We start from the raw sequence: 16,903 nt of genomic DNA, 5'->3' as shown, positions 1-16,903 counted from the left end.
CTTTTCGCGCCGCTTTTGGGCGAAAAAAAAAACGGCGTTTCGGGCCTGAAAGCGGGGCGCGCTTGGCGCGTTGCCGTGGCAACGCTTCCGGGAGGCGGCGGGAAGCTTCCGCTTCCGCCCAGGCCGCTTCCGGTCTTGCGCAGTGCGGCGGCGTGAAGCGACGGGAGCCCGGAGCGGCCAGTCGCGGAGCGGTGGCGGCGGCGACGCGTCCGCGGTGGGGCCGGGGGGGGCTGTGCGCGTCGGGCCGCTCCTATAGGGCTCCATAGGGCTCCATAGGAATCCATAGGAGCTCCTAGTAGGTCCGGGACGCTGCGGGAGGGGGAAACGGGGCCCTCGGCAGCCATGGCGGGCGGCGTGGGGGGGACACGAGGGCCCTATAGGGGCTCCTGGGGACATGGCGGCTGCTGGGGGGGCTGTGTGGGCCCCATAGGGGCTCTTGCGAGGGGACCTGAGGGCCCTATAGGGGCGTCGGGGGCTCCATAGGGGCTCCTAGGGGCTTGGGGCCGCTTTGGGAGGGGGAGTTGGGAGACCCTGGTGCCCTGTGGGGCGGGATGGGGCCCTATAGGGGCTGCTGCGGGGGGGTAGAAGGGCCCTATAGGGGCTGCCGGCACCGTGGGATGCGTTGGGGGGGTTGTAGGGGCTCTATAGGTGCCTCGGGGGGGCTGCGGCCCCCCCTCACCCCGTGCTGCCCCCAGGACCCCCCCGGCTGCCGCAGAAATGGCCTCGTTGGTGAGTGACACCCCCGGGACCCCCCCGGCACCCATGGGACCCCCCAGACCCGGGTGGGACCCTTTGGGGGACCCCCCCAGTACCCATTGAGACCCCCCATGGTGCCCTATGGACCCTCTAGGGACCCCACAGCACCCATGGGCCCAGGGGGGACCTTATGGACCCCAGGGGACCCTGTAGATCCCCCCAGGAATCCCATGGATGCTGGTGGGTCCCCACAGGGACCAGGGGACCCCGGGACCTCTGTGGGACCCTCGTGGGACCCCATAGACCCTGGGGGGACCCTCATGGACCCTGGAGGACCCCATAGATCCTCTCAGGGCCCCCATAGACCCTGGGGGGACCCTCATGGCCCTCAGGGGACCCCATAGACCCTTTGTGGGGCCCCTTAGAACCCCCAGGGCCCCCATGGAACCTGGGGGGGACCCCATAGGCCCTTGGGGGACCCCATAGATCCTCCAGGGCCCTCATGGACCCTGGGGGGACCCTCACGGACCTTGGGGGACCCCATAGATCCTCCAGGGCTGCCATGGATCCTGGGGGGACCCTCATGGTCCCCAGGGGACCCCATAGACCCTTTGGGGGACCCCATAGAACCCCTAGGGCCCCCACAGACCCTGGGGGGACCCTCATGGCCCCCCGGGGACCCCATATACCCTGGGGGGACCCTCATGGCCCCCAGGGGACCCTATAGAAGCCCTAGTGCCCCCACAGACCCTGGGGGGACCCTCATGGCCCCCCGGGGACCCCATAGATCCCCCAGGGCCCCACAGACCTTGGGGGGACCCTCATGGCCCCCCGGGGACCCCATAGACCCTTTGGGGGACCCCATAGATCCCCCAGGGCCCCACAGACCCTGGGAGGACCCTCCTGGCCCCCAGGGAACCCCATAGATCCCTCAGGGCCCCCACAGACACTGGGGGGACCCTCATGGCCCCCAGGGAACCCCATAGATCCCTCAGGGCCCTCATGGACCCTTGGGGGACACCATAGATCCTCCGGGACCCCCATGGATCCTGGGGGGACCCTTATGGCCCCCTGGGGACCCCATAGACCCTTTGGGGGATCCCATAGATCCCCCAGGGCCCCCATGGACCCTGGCGGGACCCTCATGGCCCCCCGGGGACCCCATAGACCCTTTGGGGGACCCCATAGATCCCCCAGGGCCCCCACGGACCCCATCGATCCCCTCACGGCCCCCGGGGGACCCCCTTGGGGCCTCCCGCACCGTCCCATCCCGCTCCGCTCCTCTCTCCGCAGGGCACCAGCAGCCAAATGGTCACCGAGTACGTGGTCCGGGTGCCCAGGTGGGTGTCTGCCGCCGGCGGGGGACACAGGGGACACGGGGGGACGTGGGGGGACACGAGGGGACACGAGGGGACGCGGGTGACGGTGCCTCTCCCCCAGGAGCACCAGCAAGAGGTACAACATCATGGCCTTTAATGCCGCCGACAAGGTCAACTTCGCCACCTGGCACCAGGTGAGGGCGGATTCCGGCGGGGGGGAACGGGATTCGGGAAGCGGCGGATTCGGGATTGGGGGGAACAACCGGATTTAGGGTCGGGGCTTGGAGGTGGCGGGAATTGGGGACGGCTGGATTCAGGGTGGGATTCGGGGATGAGACTGGGGGGGATTCGGAGCTGGTGGGATTGAGGGGTGGGATTCAGGGCTGGGATTCAGGGACAACTGGATTCGAGATGAGGATTTGGGGATGGGATTTGGACACCAGGATTTAGGGCCGGGATTCGGGGCCAGCAGGATTCAGGCCTGGGTTTCAGGGATGAGATTGGGGTTTGGTTGGATTTGGGGATGGGATTCAGGGACAGGATTTGGGGCCAGGAGAATCAGGGCTGGGATTTGGGGACACCAGGATTCAGGGCTGGGATTCAGGGACAAGATTGGGATTTGGTTGAATTTGCGGCTGGGATGTGGGGACACCAGGATTCAGGGCTGGGATTCAGGGATGGGATTTGGGGCCAGCAGGATCAGGGCTGGGATTCAGGGATGAGATTGGGGTTTGGTTGGATTTGGGGATGGGATTCAGGGACAGGATTTGGGACCAGGAGAATCAGGGCTGGGATTTGGGGGCACCAGGATTCAGGGCTGGGATTCAGGGCTGGGATTTGGGGCCAGCAGGATCAGGGCTGGGATTTGGGGACACCAGGATTCAGGGCTGGGATTCAGGGACAGGGTTGGGGGTTGGTCAGGTTTGGGGCTGGATTTGGGGGCAGCGGGATCAGGGCTGGGATTCCAGGCCAAGCCCAGGGGCTGACGGGATCCCGGGAATTCCGCAGGCGCGCATGGAGCGGGACCTGAGCAACAAGAAGATCTACCAGGAGGAGGAGCTGCCGGAGTCGGGCGCGGGCAGCGAGTTCAACCGCAAGCTCCGCGAGGAAGCGCGCCGCAAAAAATACGGCATCGTCCTCAAGGAATTCCGCGCCGAGGACCAGCCCTGGCTGCTCAAGGTCAACGGCAAAGCCGGGCGCAAGTGAGTGGGGCCGCGCGCGGCGCCGGGCGGGCGCCGGGGGGACGCGCGGTGCAGCCGGTGCCGTCACCCGCAGGTACAAGGGGGTGAAGAAGGGCGGCGTCACCGAGAACGCCTCCTACTACATCTTCACGCAGTGCCCGGACGGCGCCTTCGAGGCCTTCCCCGTGCACAACTGGTACAACTTCACCCCCGTGGCCAAGCACCGCACGCTGACGGCCGAGGAGGCCGAGGAGGAGTGGGAGAGGTGAGCGGGGCCGGGCCGGCGGGGACGGGGCCTGGGGCTGAGGGGACGTCCTGGAGCCGAGGGGACATCCTAGAGCTGAGGGGACATCTTTGGGGTTGGGAGATGTGTCCTGGAGCTGGTGGGGACGTCCTGGAGCTGGTGGGGACGTCCTGGAGCTGAGGGGACATCTTTGGGGTTGGGAGACGTGTCCCAGCGGTGAGGGGACGTCCTGGGGTTGGAGGATCCGTCCTGGAGCCGAGGGGACATCCTAGAGCTGAGGGGACGTCCTTGGGGTTGGGAGACATGTCCCGGAGCTGGTGGGGACATCCTGGAGCTGAGGGGACATCTTTGGGGTTGGGAGATGTGTCCTGGAGCTGGTGGGGATGTCCCGGAGCTGGTGGGGACATCCTGGAGCTGAGGGGACATCTTTGGGGTTGGGAGACGTGTCCTGGAGGTGAGGATCCGTCCTGGGGTTGGAGGATCCGTCCTGGAGCTGAGGGGACGTCCTTGGGGTTGGGAGACATGTCCTGGAGCTGGAGGACCAGTCCTGGAGCTGGTGGGGACGTCCTAGAGCTGAGGGGACATCCTTGGGATTGGGAGAAATGTCCTGGAGCTGAGGGGACATCCTGGAGCCAAGGGGACAGCCTTGGGGTTGGGAGACGTGTCCTGGAGCTGGGGGGACGTCCTGGGCTTGGAGGACCAGTCTTGGAGCTGGTGGGGACATCCTAGAGCTGAGAGGACATCCTTGGGATTGGGAGAAATGTCCTGGAGCTAGTGGGGACATCCTAGAGCTGAGGGGACGTCCTTGGGGCCAGGAGATTTGTCCTAGAGCTGAGGGGACATCCTGGAGCTTGAGGGGACGTCCTTGGGGTTGGGAGACGTGTCCTGGAGCTGGTGGGGACGTCCTGGAGCTGGGAGGATGTCCTGGAGCTGGGAAGCAGATCTGAGAGCTAAGAGGACATTCTGGAGGTGGGAAATGTGTCCCAGAGCTGGTGGGGACGTGTCCTGGAGCTGAGGGGATGTCATGGAGCTGGGAAACACATCCCAGAGCCGAGGGGACATCCCAGAGCCGAGGGGACATCCCGGAGCCGAGGGGACGTCCTGGGGGTGGGAAATGTGTCCCGGAGCTGGTGGGGACGTGTCCTGGAGTGAAGGGCACATCCTGGAGCTGGTGGGGACATCCTGGAGCTACGGGGCCATCCCGGACACACATGTGGGACCTCCTGGAGCTCGGGAGGGACCTTCGGCCGGGTGGGAACGTCCCCGAGCGGCGTCACCCTCTCCCCGCCGTGTCCCCAGGCGCAACAAGGTGCTGAACCACTTCAGCATCATGCAGCAGCGGCGCCTGCGCGACCAGGACGAGGAGGACGAGGACAAGGAGAAGAAGCCCAAGAAGAAGGGAGGGGAGCTCAAGATCCACGACCTGGAGGACGACCTGGAGCTCAGCTCCGACGACAGCGAGGCCAGCGAGGCCGAAGGTGAGGCCGGGATTGGGAAAAGGGCGGGATGGGGATGGGAACGGGGCTGAGTTTTCCCGTCCCCTCCAGGAGAGAAGGCGCCCAAGGCCAAGAAGAAGCCACCGCCGGGGAAGAAGAAGAAGAAGAAGAAGGGGTCGGACGACGAGGCCTTCGAGGACAGCGACGACGGCGACTTCGAGGGCCAGGAGGTCGATTACATGTCCGACGCCTCCAGGTGGGTGGCCTGGAGTTGGGGACACTGCGGGACGGGGGGTTGTGACACCCTGTGACACCCTGTGACACCCTGTGTCCCCCCCTCGCCCCGTAGCAGCTCGCTGGAGGAGGACGTGGGGAAGGCCAAGGTGACCAAGGAGGAGGACGGGCCCAAAGGTCGGTGGCTCCTGGGGAGGTTGTTGGGGACCCCCCTGGCCCTGGGATGTCCCCTGATGTCCCCCCCGGTCCCAAGGCATCGACGAGGCGAGTGAGAGCAGCGAGGAGAGCGAGGAGGAGAAACCCGCGGAGGAGAAGGAGGAGGAGGAGGAGGAGAAGAAGGCCCCGACGCCGCAGGAGAAGAAGAAGAAGAAAGGTGCCGGGGTTGGGATGGGGGGTGCGGAACGAGGCGGTTTTGGGTAGAAAAACGGTGGAAACGGGGCTGAGCCTGGGGGCCCACAGACAGCAGCGACGAGTCGCAGACCTCGGAGGAGAGCGACATCGACAGCGAGACGTCGTCCGCGCTCTTCATGGCGGTGAGGAGCGGCGTTTTGGGGCGAAAAGCCGCTAATTGGGGGTCCGTCCTCACCCACGCCCCCCGATTTTTTCCCCCCAGAAGAAGAAGACGCCCCCCAAGAAGGAGCGTCGGGGCTCGGCCAGCAGCTCGCGGGGCGGCAGCCGCCCGGGGACGCCCACGGTGGAGCCCGGCAGCACCTCGAGCACCCTCCGCGCCGCCGCCTCCAAGCTGGAGCAAGGTGAGGGGCTTTGGGGACCCCCCCCGGCACCTTTGGGTGCTGCCGGGGACGGGTCTGGGGGCTCCTGGCACCCTGGGGTGGCTCCGAAGGGGCTCCTGGCACCCTGAGTGGCTTCCAAGGGGCTCCTGGCACCCTGGGGTGGCACCCGAGGTGGCTCCAAAGGGGCTCCAAGGGGCTTGTGACACCCCAGGGTGGCCCCAAGTGGCTCCTGGGACTTGTGACACCCTTGGGTGGCTTTGAGGGGGTTCCTGGTGGCTCCTGTCATCCTGTGACGGGCTCCTGGGACCCTCTCAAGTGACTTGTGACACCCCATGGTGGCCCCAGGTGGCTCCAGGGACTCGTGACATCTTCCAAGGGGGCTCCTGGCGCCCTTGGGTGGCTTTGAGGGGGTTCCTGGTGGCTCCTGTCACCCTGAAGAGCTCCTGGATCCCTCTCAAGTGACTTGTGACACCCCAGGGTGGCCCCAAGTGGCTCCCTCTGACACCTTCCGAGGGGGCTCCCAGCGCCCTTGGGTGGCTTTGAGGGGGTTCCTGGTGGCTCCTGTCACCCTGGGGGGCTCCTGGGACCCTCTCAAGTGACTTGTGACACCCCGGGGGGCTCCTGGGTCCCTCTCAAGTGACTTGTGACACCCCAGGGTGGCCCCAGGTGGCTTCCGGGACTTGTCACCCCCCCTCCACGGGGGCTTCCAGCACCCTTGGGTGGTTTTGAGAGGGTTCCTGGTGGCTCCTGTCATCCTGAGGGGCTCTGGGTCCCTCTCAAGTGACTTGTGACACCCCATGGTGGCCCCAGGTGGCTCCAGGGACTTGTGACACCTTCTGAGGGGGCTCCTGGCACCCTAGGGTGGCCCCAAGTGGCTCCTGGGACTTGCCACCCGCCTTTCGAGGGGGCTCCCGGCACCCTTGGGTGGCTTTGAGGGAGTTCCTGGTGGCTCCTGTCACCCTGGGGGGCTCCTGGGACCTATAAAGTGACTTGTGACACCCCGGGGTGGCCCTGGGGACTTGTCACCCGCCTTCCAAGGGGGCTCTCCGTGCCCTTGGGTGCCTCTGAGAGTGGCTTTGAGGGGGTTCCTGGTGGGCTCGTGTCACCCTGAAGAGCTCCTGGATCCCTCTCAAGTGACTTGTGACACCCCGAGGTGGCCCCAAGTGGCTCCTGGGACTTGTCACCCCCCCACGGGGGCTCCCAGCACCCCAGGGTGCCTCCAAGCCAGTCCTGGGACTGGAGGCGGCCCCAAGAGGGGCTCCCGCTGCCCCGGGGCAGCACCCGGGACACCTTGGGGACAACCCCCGTGTCCCCAAGCCGTCCCCAAGGCCGCGTCCCCCCCGCAGGGAAGCGCCAGGCCACCTCGGGGGAGCTGCCGGCCGCCAAACGCCTCAAACTGGACGCGGCGGCGGCGCCCGGTTCCGGCAAATCGACCCCGCAGCCGCAATCGGGAAAATCCACCCCGAGCAGCGGGTAAGTGATGGGGCCAGCGGGTAAGTGACAGGGACAGCGGGTGGCACCGCGGGGACACCCCGTCACCCCCGGCCGTGTCCCCGCGCAGGGACGTGCAGCTCACGGAGGACGCCGTGCGCCGCTACCTCACGCGCAAGCCCATGACCACCAAGGACCTGCTCAAGAAGTTCCAGACCAAGAAGACGGGGCTGAGCAGCGAGCAGACGGTCAACGTCCTCGCGCAGATCCTCAAGCGCCTCAACCCCGAGCGCAAGATGATCAACGAAAAGATGCATTTTTTCCTCAAAGAGTAGTGCCCCCCCCATCCCGGGCTCCTTTTCCAATAAACGGGGCCGTTTTTTGGAGCGGCCGGGGGGAGAAAAGGGGATTTTTTTTTCCATGCTCCCCGGGGAGGCGCTGGGGATTGATGGGTTTTTCCCTTGGCTCCGGGCGGCTGGAATGTGGTGGGATTTATGGCTGCTCCGCGGGGAGGGGACGATGGGAGCCAGGTGGTAGCACAGGGAAAAGGGGGGGTAAATCCATATGTGGGGCAGCTCTGGGGGGTTAAATCTCCCCTCTGGAGGGGGTAAATCCCCCTTTGGGGCTATAGATGTCCATGGGGGATTTGGGATTTGCCCCCTGGAGGCGGAAGTCCCGCTTTGGAGCAGCCCCAGGGGGACAAATTCCTCATCTGGGGGCAAAAATTCCCTTTGGGGGGATATGAGGGGGGCAAATTTCCTACTTGGGGTGAAAACAGATACCCTTTGGGAGCCCCAGGAAGGACAGATCCCTTTTGGAAGCCCCAGGGAGGCTAAATCCCTTTTGGGAGCCCTAGGAAGGACAAATCCCTTTTGGGGGCCGCCAAATTCCTTCCCGAGGACACAAGGGGGGGTCCAAATTCCTTCTGGGGGGACGAATTCCTCCCGGGAGCAGCTCCAAAGCGCTCGAGGGGGGTAAATCCCTCCTGGAGACGCAGCGGGGGGGGGGGCATCACCATCCCGCCCCATCCCATTCCCTATAAAAGCTCCGGGCGGCCGCGGCTCGGCGCGGGGAGCAGGATGCGGCGCGCGGCGCTGGTCCCGGTGCTGGTTCTGGTGCTGGCGGCGGCGGCGGCGCCGTGCGGGCTGCGCAGCCGGGCCGTGCGGGTGCAGGAGCTGGGCCTGGGCTACGCGTCGGCCGAGACCGTCGTGTTCCGCTTCTGCGGCGGCCGCTGCCCCGCGGCGCCGTCCAACCACGCGCTGGCCCTGGCGCGGCTGCGCCCGGCGCCCGGCGCCGCCGCCGGGCCCTGCTGCCGCCCCGCGCGCTACGAGGACGTCGCCTTCCTGGACGACGGCCACCGCTGGCACCAGCTGCGGCAGCTCTCGGCCGCCGCCTGCCGCTGCGTGGGGTGAGGGCGGCCGGAGCGCCGGCGTTCCCGTCCGGAGCGGCGGCGTTCCTGCCTGGAGCAGCATCATTCCGGCCCGGAGCGGCGTCGTTCCCACCTGGAGCGGTGTTGTTCCCACCTGGAGCGGCGTCGTTCCCACCTGGAGCGGCACCATTCCTGCCTGGAGCGGCGTTGTTCCCACCGGGAGCGGCGTTGTACCCACCAGGAGTGGCATCGTTCCCACCTGGAGCGGCACCGTTTCCACCTGGAGCGGTGTCATTCCCGCCCGGAGCGGCGTCATTCCCACCTGGAGCGGCAGCATTCCTGCCCGGAACGACACCATTCCCACCCAGAGCGGTGTCGTTCCCACCTGGAGCGGCGTCATTCCGCCGAGAATGGCACCATTCCCACCTGGAGTGGTGTCGGTTCCACCCGGAAGGAGCAGCGTCATTCCCACCTGGAGCGGCAGCATTCCTGCCCGGAGCAGCACCATTCCCGCCTGGAGCGGTGTCGTTCCCACCTGGAGTGGCGTCATTCCACCGAGAACGGCACCATTCCCACCCGGAACAGCATCATTCCCGCCAGGACCAGCGTCATTCCTACCCTGAGCGGTGTTATTCCCGATGAGAGCAGCGCCATTCCCACCGGGAGCAGCACCATTCCCGCCGGGAATGGCACTATTCCCGCCCAGAGAGGCATAATTCCCACTGGGAGCAGCGTCATTCCCACCGGGAGCGGCACCATTCCCAATGAGAGCAGCGCCATTCCCAGCAGGAGCGGCACCATTCCCACCTGCGGCAGCACCATTCCCACCTGGAGCAGCACATTCCCAGACGCAACAAATTCCCACCTGGAGCAACACCTGGAACGACGCAATTCCCACAATTCCTGCCCGGAGCGGGGCTGGATTCGGCCGCTCCGGCACAATAAATCCATGACGGGATGACCCAGGGGTGTCTTGGGGTGGTTTTTGTGCTATAACGTCCTTTTATTTTTTAAAATGCAGTCTGTTCTTGTTCTATTTAATAGTTTTATGGAATTCTGAGTTTCCACACAGTTTTTCCAGCATTTTTAACAAGCCATTTTCAGGGTTGTCCCCAGAACCTTCCCAGTTGTTTTTTTTACAGAATTCTTTCTTCAATGCCCTTGTTTTTAGCTTCTCCCCATCCTTTCAAGGGGTGTTTCCGGGCTCTTTATGGGCTGGTTTATGTTCTTATTCACACATTTTTCCGCGGCACGTTGTCATTTTTTTTTAACGTGTGTTTTGTGTTTTTTTGCAAAATTTGGGGTTTTTTTACATCTCACCCGGCTCCGGAGCGTTGCGGAGGATCAGGGAGATGCGGCGGCCTCGGGGCACCCGGCGGCCCCCGAAAATCGACTCCCGCTCGGCCAGGACCTCGTGGGTGAAGTCGTAACGGGCGGCCCCCCTGGGGGCAGAACCGGGTCAATCGGGGGGTCCCGACGCCCCAAACGGCCTCGTTTTGCCCCAAACTGCAGCTGCTGCCCCTCACCCACGCGCTCTGCCCCGAATCGGTGCCGTTTTGCCCCAAATTGCTGCTGTTTTGCCCTGAATTTAGGCCCTTTTGCTCCAAATTGGTACCGTTCTGTTCCGAATTGCTGCCCTTTTGCCCCAAATTGGTGCTGTTTTGCCCAGAATTGGTACCATTTTGCTCTGAATTGGTGCTGTTATGCCCCAGATTGGTGCCGTTATGCCCCGAATTGCTGCCGTTTTGCCCTGAATTTAGGCCCTTTCGCTCCAAATTGATACCAGTTTTGCCCCAAATTGCTACCTTTTTGCCTCGAATTAGTGCCATTGTGCCCCAAATTGGTGCTGTTCTGCCCTAAATTATGCCCCTTTTGCCCTAAATTAAAGCTCTTTTGCTCCAAATTCGTACCGCCTTGTTCCAAATTGCTACCCTTTTGCCCCAAATTGCTGCCCTTTTGCCCCAAATTGGTGCTGTTTTGCCCAGAATTGGTACCATTTTACTCTGAATTGGTGCTGTTATGCCCCGAATTAAGGCCCTTCTGCTCCAAATTGGTACCGCTTTGTTCCAAATTGCTACCCTTTCGCCCCAAATTGCTGCTCTTTTGCACCAAATTGGTGCCGTTCTGCCCTAAATTGCTGCTGTTTCACCCCAAATTCATGCCATTTTCCCCCAAATTGGTGCTGTTCTGCCCCAGATTGGTGGCATTTTGCCCCAAGTTGCTACCCTTTTGCCCTAAATTGGTGCCGTTCTGCCCTAAATTGCTGCTCTTTTACCCCAAATTGGTGCGGTTCTGCCCCAAACCGATGCCATTTTGCCCCAAATTAGCACTGTGGTGCCCTGAATCAGTGCTGTTTTGCCCCAAATTGGCACTGTGGTGCCCCGAATGAGTGCCATTCTGCCCCAAATCGGCACCGTTTTGCCCTGGATCAGTGCCCTTTTGCCCAAACTGACACCATTCTGCCCCGAATCAGTGCTGTTTTGCCCTGAATGGACAAAGTTTTGCCTCTAATCAGTGTCGTTCTGCCCCAAACTGGCACCACATTGCCCTGAATCAGGGCCGTTTTGCCCCGAATTGGCACCATTTTGCCCCCATCGGTGCCGTTTTGGACCAAATTGGCACCATATTGCCCCAAATCAGTGCCGTTTTGCCCCAAACTGGCACCATTTTGCCTTGAATCAGTGCGGTTTTACCCAAATTGGCACATTTTGCCCCAATCAGTGCCGTTTTGGACTAAATTGGCACCATATTGCCCTGAATCAGGGCCGTTTTGCCCCAAACTGGCACCATTTTGCCTTGAATCAGTACGGTTTTACCCAGATTGGCACCATTTTGCCCCGAATCAGTGCCATTTTGCCCCAAATTGGCACCCTTGTGCCCCGAATGAGTGCCGTTCTGCCCCAAACTGGCACCATTTTGCCCTGAATCAGTGCCTTTTTGCCCCAAATTAGCACCATTTTGTCCCCAAATCAGTGCGTTTTGCCCCAAACTGTCACAGTTTTGCCCCGAATCAGTACCATTTTGCCCCAAATTAGTGCCGTTTTACCCAAACTGACACCATTTTGCCCCGAATCAGTGCCATTTTGCCTCAAATTGGCACCATTTTGCCCCGAATCAGTGCCGTTTTGCCCCAAATTGGCACCGCTTTGCCCCAAATTGGCACCATTTTGCCCCGAATCAGTGCCATTTTGCCCCAAATGGGCACAGTTTTGCCCCAAATCAGTGCTGTTTTGCCCCAAATCAGTGCCGTTTTGCCCCAAATTGGCCCCATTTTGCCCCAAATTGGCACTATTTTGCCCCAAACTGGCACCATTTTGCCCCAAATCAGTGCCGTTTTACCCAAATTGGCACCATTTTGCGCCGAATCAGTGCCGTTTTGCCCCAAATTGGCACCATTTTGCCCTGAATCAGTGCCGTTTTGCCCCGAATCAGTGCCATTTTGCCCGAAACTGGCACCATTCTGCCCCAAATCAGTGCTGTTTTTACCCAAATTGGCACCATTTTGCCCCAAATCAGTGCCGTTCTGCCCCAAACTGGCACCATTCTGCCCTGAATCAGTGCCGTTTTGCCTCAAATTGGCCCCATATTGCCCCAAATTGGCACCATTTTCCCTCAAATCAGTGCCGTTTTGCCCCGAATTGGCACCATTTTGTGCCGAATCAGTGCCATTTTGCCCCAAATTGGCACAGTTTTGCCCCAAATCAGTGCTGCTTTGTCCCAAATCAGTGCCGTTTTGCCCCAAATTGGCATCATTCAGCCCCAAATCAGCGCCGTTTTGCCCCAAATTGGCCCCATTTTGCCCCAAATTGGCACTATTTTGCCCCAAACTGGCACCATTTTGCCCCAAATCAGTGCCATTTTACCCAAATTGGCACCATTTTGACCCGAATCAGTGCCGTTTTGCCCCAAATTGGCACCGCTTTGCCCCAAATTGGCACCATTTTGCCCCAAATCAGTGCTATTTTGCCCCAAACTGGCACCATATTGCCCCAAATTGGCACCATTTTGCCCCCAATCAGTGCCGTTCTGCCCCAAATCAGTGCTCTTTTACCCGAATTGGCACCATTTTGCCCCAAATCAGTGCCGTTCTGCCCCAAACTGGCACCATTCTGCCCCGAATCAGTACCATTTTGCCCCAAATCAGTGCCGTTTTGCCTCAAATTGGCACCATATTGCCCCAAATTGGCACCATTTTGCCCCAAACTGGCACCATTTTGCGCCGAATCAGTGCCGTTTTGCCCCAAATTGGCACCATTCTGCCCCGAATCAGTACCATTTTGCCCCGAATCAGTGCCGTTTTGCCCCAAATCAGTGCCGTTTTGCCCAAAATTGGCACCGTTTTGCCCCAAATCAGTGCTCTTTTGCTCCGAATCAGTGTCGTTTTGCCCCAGATTGGCACCATTTTGCCCCAAATAGGCACAATTTTGAACCGAATCAGTGCAGTTTTGCCCCAAATTGGCACCATTTAGCCCCGAATCGGCCCCATTTAGCCCCGAATCGGCCCATTTTTGCCCCAAATTGGCACCGTTTTGCCCCGAATCAGTGCCGTTTTACCCAAATTGGCACCGTTCTGCCCCAAATCAGCGCCGTTTTGCCCCAAATTGGCTCCATTTTGCCCCAAATTGGCCCTGTTTTGCCCCAAATTGGCCCCATTTTGCCCCAAATCGGACCCATTTTGCCCCAAATTGGCCCCGTTGTGCCCCAAATCAGTGCCGTTTTGCCCCAAATTGACACCGCTTTGCCCCAGATTGGCACCATTTGGCCCCAAATCAGTGCCGTTTTACCCAAATTGGCACCATTTTGCCCTAAATCAGTGCTGTTTTGCCCCAAATTGGGACAATTTTGCCCCAAATTGGCCCCGTTGTGCCCCGAATCAGTGCTCTTCTGCCCCCAATCAGTGCCGTTTTGCCCCAGATTAGCATCATTTTACCCCAAACCAGTGCTGTATTGCCCCAAATTGACACCATTTTGCCCCGCATCAGTGCCGTTTTACCCAAATTGGCACCATTTTGCCCCAATTGGCACCATTTTGCCCCGAATCAGTGCCGTTCTGCCCCAAATTGGCACCATTTTGCCCCAAATCAGTGCCATTTTGGCCCAGATTGGCACCATTTTGCCCCGAATCAGTGCCGTTCTGCCCCAAATTGGCACCATTTTGCCCCAAATCAGTGCCATTTTGGCCCAGATTGGCACCATTTTGCCCCGAATCAGTGCCGTTTTACCCAAATTGGCACCATTTTGCCCCAATTGGCACCATTTTGCCCCGAATCAGTGCCATTCTGCCCCAAATTGGCACCATTTTGCCTCAAATCAGTGCCATTTTGCCCAAATCGGTGCTCTTCTGCCCTAAATTGGTGTCGTTTTTGCCCCAAATTGGCACCATTTTGCCCCAAATCAGTGCCATTTTACCCAAATTAGCACCATTTTGCCCCAAATCAGTGCCGTTTTGCCCCAAATTGGCACCGTTTTGTCCCAAATTGGCCCCATTTTGCCCCAAACTGGCACTATTTTGCATTGAATCAGTGCCATTTTGCCTGAATTGGCACCATCTTGCCCCGAATCGGTGCTGTTTTGCCCCAAATTGCACCATTTTACCCAAATCAGTGCCATTCTGCCCCAAATTGGCCCCGTTTTGCCCCAAATCGGCACCATTTTGCCCCAAATCAGTGCCGTTTTGCCCGAATCAGCCCCGTTTTGCCCCAAATTGGCACCATTTTACCCCAAATTGGTACCGTTTTGCCCCGAACCAGTGCTCTTTTGCCCCAAATTGGCACCATTTTGCCCCAAATTGGCACCGTTTTGCCCCGAATTGGCCCCGTTTTGCCCCAAAGTGGCACTATTTTGCCTTGAATCAGTGCCGTTTTGCCCCGAATTGGCACCATCTTGCCCGAATCGGTGCTGTTTTGCCCCAAATTGGCACCATTTTACCCCAAATCAGTGCCATTCTGCCCCAAATTGGCACCGTTCTGCCCCAATTGGCACCATTTTGCCCCGAATCAGTGCCATTTTACCCAAATTGGCACCATTCTGCCCCTAATTGGCACCGTTCTGCCCCAAATTGGCATCATTCTGCCCCGAACTAGCGCCGTATTGGCCCAAATTGGCCCCGTTTTGCCCCAAATCCGCACTGTTCTGCCCCAGATCGGCCCCGTTTTGCCCCACATCGGCCCCGTTTTGCCCCAAATTGGCACCATTTTACCCCAAATTGGCACCGTTTTGCCCCGAATCAGTGCCATTCTGCCCCAAATTGGCACCGTTCTGCCCCAAATTGGCACCATTTTGCCCCAAATCAGTGCCATTTTACCCAAATGGGCACCATTCTGCCCCTAATTGGCACCGTTCTGCCCCAAATTGGCATCAGTCTGCCCCGAATTAGCGCCGTTTTGCCCCAGATCGGCCCCGTTTTGCCCCGCTCCCCCCTGTCCCCCGCTCACCGCAGCACGTAGAGCGACCCGGGCTCCAGCAGCAGCTCGAGGCTCTCGGGGGGCTCCCGGCAGCTCCGCAGCCCGCAGGACGGCGGCCGACAGCAGCGACAGCCCCGCGATGGTGCAGCCGCAATACTGGGGACGGGGGGGACAAAACACCCGGGGGGGGTCACAAAAACACCCGGGGGGGGTCCCAAAAACACCCGGGGGGGGGGCACAAAAACACCCCGGGGGGGTCAGCCCCATAGCGGGACCCCCCCCGTTAAATACCCCCCCCATAGACCCACCTTGACGCTGTCCACGTGGGGCCCCACGTGGCCCCCCGGGTGCAGGTCCAGGACGTGCACGAGGGGCTGGGGGGGCGGCGCCGGGGGGGGGAAGGCGGCGGCGGGCCGCTCGCTCCAGCGCCGCCCGCGCCGGCGGCTCCCAGCGGGATCGCTCCGTCTCCCGGAAGCCCCAGATCGCCTGGGAGCGGCCGGGATACGGACACGGGTGGATATAGCGGATCCATCCGTATCCATAGATCCATATGGTGGATGTGGGGATGACGGGTCCTGCCCCTCCCCTCCTTGCAGCACAACCACCGATTTGGGACTCTCTGACCCCACCCGGTGGCCTCTGACCTTGACCCGGCCCCTGACCCTAATTAAGCTCCTTGACCTCTGCCCCTTGACCCCACTGTCCTCCCCCAGCCTCTACCCCCGTGCCCTTTGACCTCTGCCTCCTGTGACCCCCAGTGACCCCTGACCCCGACCAGCAGCCCCTGACCCCCCCCCCCGGCTCCTCCGGCCCCCCCGGCAGTGCCCGGTGCCCCCCGGTGTCGCCGCTCACCCCGTCCCAATGGTCGAACTGGTAGCGCTGCCGGCCCAGCAGCGGCTCCAGCTCGCGGCGCAGCGCGGCCTCCTCGGCGCCCGTCAGGAAGCCGGGCCACACGCGGGCCAGGCCGCGCAGCCGCCGCGCCGCTTCCGGCGCCGCCGCCCGCACCGGCCCCGCGCCCACGGCCGGGTCCGCCCAGCCCCCGGCGCCGCCATCGCCCGCGGCGGCCCCGGAAACGGCGGCGGCGGCTCCGGCCCCGGAAACGGCGGCGCCGTCGCTAACGACGCCGCTCAGCGCGCGCCGCCACCACAGGGTGCCCGCGCGCTGCATGCCGGGAGCCGGGAGGACCCCCGCGCGCTGCATTGTGGGAGGCGGGAGGACCCCAGAGCGCTGCATTGTGGGAAGCGGGAGGACCCCGCGCGCTGCATTGTGGGACGCGGGAGGACCCCGCGCGCTGCATTGTGGGATGCGGAGTAGGACCTACGCGCGCTGCACTGTGGGAGGCGGGGAGTACCCCCGCGCGCTGCATTGTGGGAGGCGGGAGGACCTCGACGCGCCGCGCACCGGAAGGGCGCCGCCGCGGGGCATTGTGGTCCGCCGGCAGCGCCCCCTGGCGGCGGGAGCGGCGGCCGCGGGGCATCACGGGACACCGGGAGGGTGGCGGGGCGGCCGCGGGGCATCACGGGACACTTTATTGGGCGGAAGGGGGAAACGGGGACAGGGACGGGGACAGGGACGGGGACAGGGACACGGATGGGGACACGGATGGGGACAGGGACGACGCGGGCGGCTACGAGGAGCCGTCGGGGGCGCCCAGGCCGCGGGGGCGCCGGGGCTCCCAGGGGCTGCGGGGGGGGGCAGAGCCTCGTTAGTGCCCTCGTTACCCCCCCATTACCCCCCATTAACCCCCCCTTTAGCCCCCCCCACAGCCCCCTCCTCCCCCGTGCCCCCTTAACTGCCCCATTCCCCCTTTTGTCCCCATCATTACCCCAATTAACCCCATTATCTGCCCCATTATCTG

The 16,903-nt window shown here is 62.1% G+C and overlaps 2 protein-coding genes across 3 annotated transcripts; both read left to right on the top strand.

Moving 5' to 3' along the window:
* The first annotated feature begins 700 nt into the window (after positions 1–700).
* Positions 701–7,614, top strand: LOC104578515 (general transcription factor IIF subunit 1). 2 transcript variants are annotated; one of them, XM_088526847.1, is made up of 13 exons: positions 701–729; positions 1,990–2,036; positions 2,137–2,209; positions 3,024–3,217; positions 3,291–3,461; positions 4,740–4,918; positions 4,988–5,132; positions 5,229–5,287; positions 5,364–5,483; positions 5,570–5,643; positions 5,724–5,862; positions 7,188–7,314; positions 7,403–7,614. In XM_088526847.1, the coding sequence occupies exons 1-13, from the start codon at positions 718–720 to the stop codon at positions 7,605–7,607; spliced, it is 1,545 nt and encodes a 514-aa protein (XP_088382973.1). In that variant the 5' UTR covers positions 701–717; the 3' UTR covers positions 7,608–7,614. The 2 variants fall into 2 exon arrangements, with proteins under 2 accessions (XP_088382973.1, XP_088382972.1); XM_088526846.1 differs by having other exon boundaries at positions 5,226–5,287.
* A 737-nt stretch (positions 7,615–8,351) lies between these two features.
* Positions 8,352–8,684, top strand: LOC148594324 (persephin-like). Its single transcript, XM_088526849.1, has one exon. It carries the CDS (start codon positions 8,352–8,354, stop codon positions 8,682–8,684), a length of 333 nt encoding a protein of 110 aa, XP_088382975.1.
* Positions 8,685–16,903: the final 8,219 nt, after the last annotated feature.

The sequence above is a fragment of the Tinamus guttatus genome, unplaced genomic scaffold (assembly GCF_059628265.1).
Source record: "Tinamus guttatus ecotype Peru unplaced genomic scaffold, ASM5962826v1 Tinamus_guttatus_pri_ptg000257l, whole genome shotgun sequence".
NCBI classification, from domain to species: Eukaryota; Metazoa; Chordata; class Aves; order Tinamiformes; family Tinamidae; genus Tinamus; species Tinamus guttatus.
The sequence above is the reverse complement of the archived record's forward strand: the minus strand, read 5'-3'. Positions and strand labels throughout refer to the sequence as shown.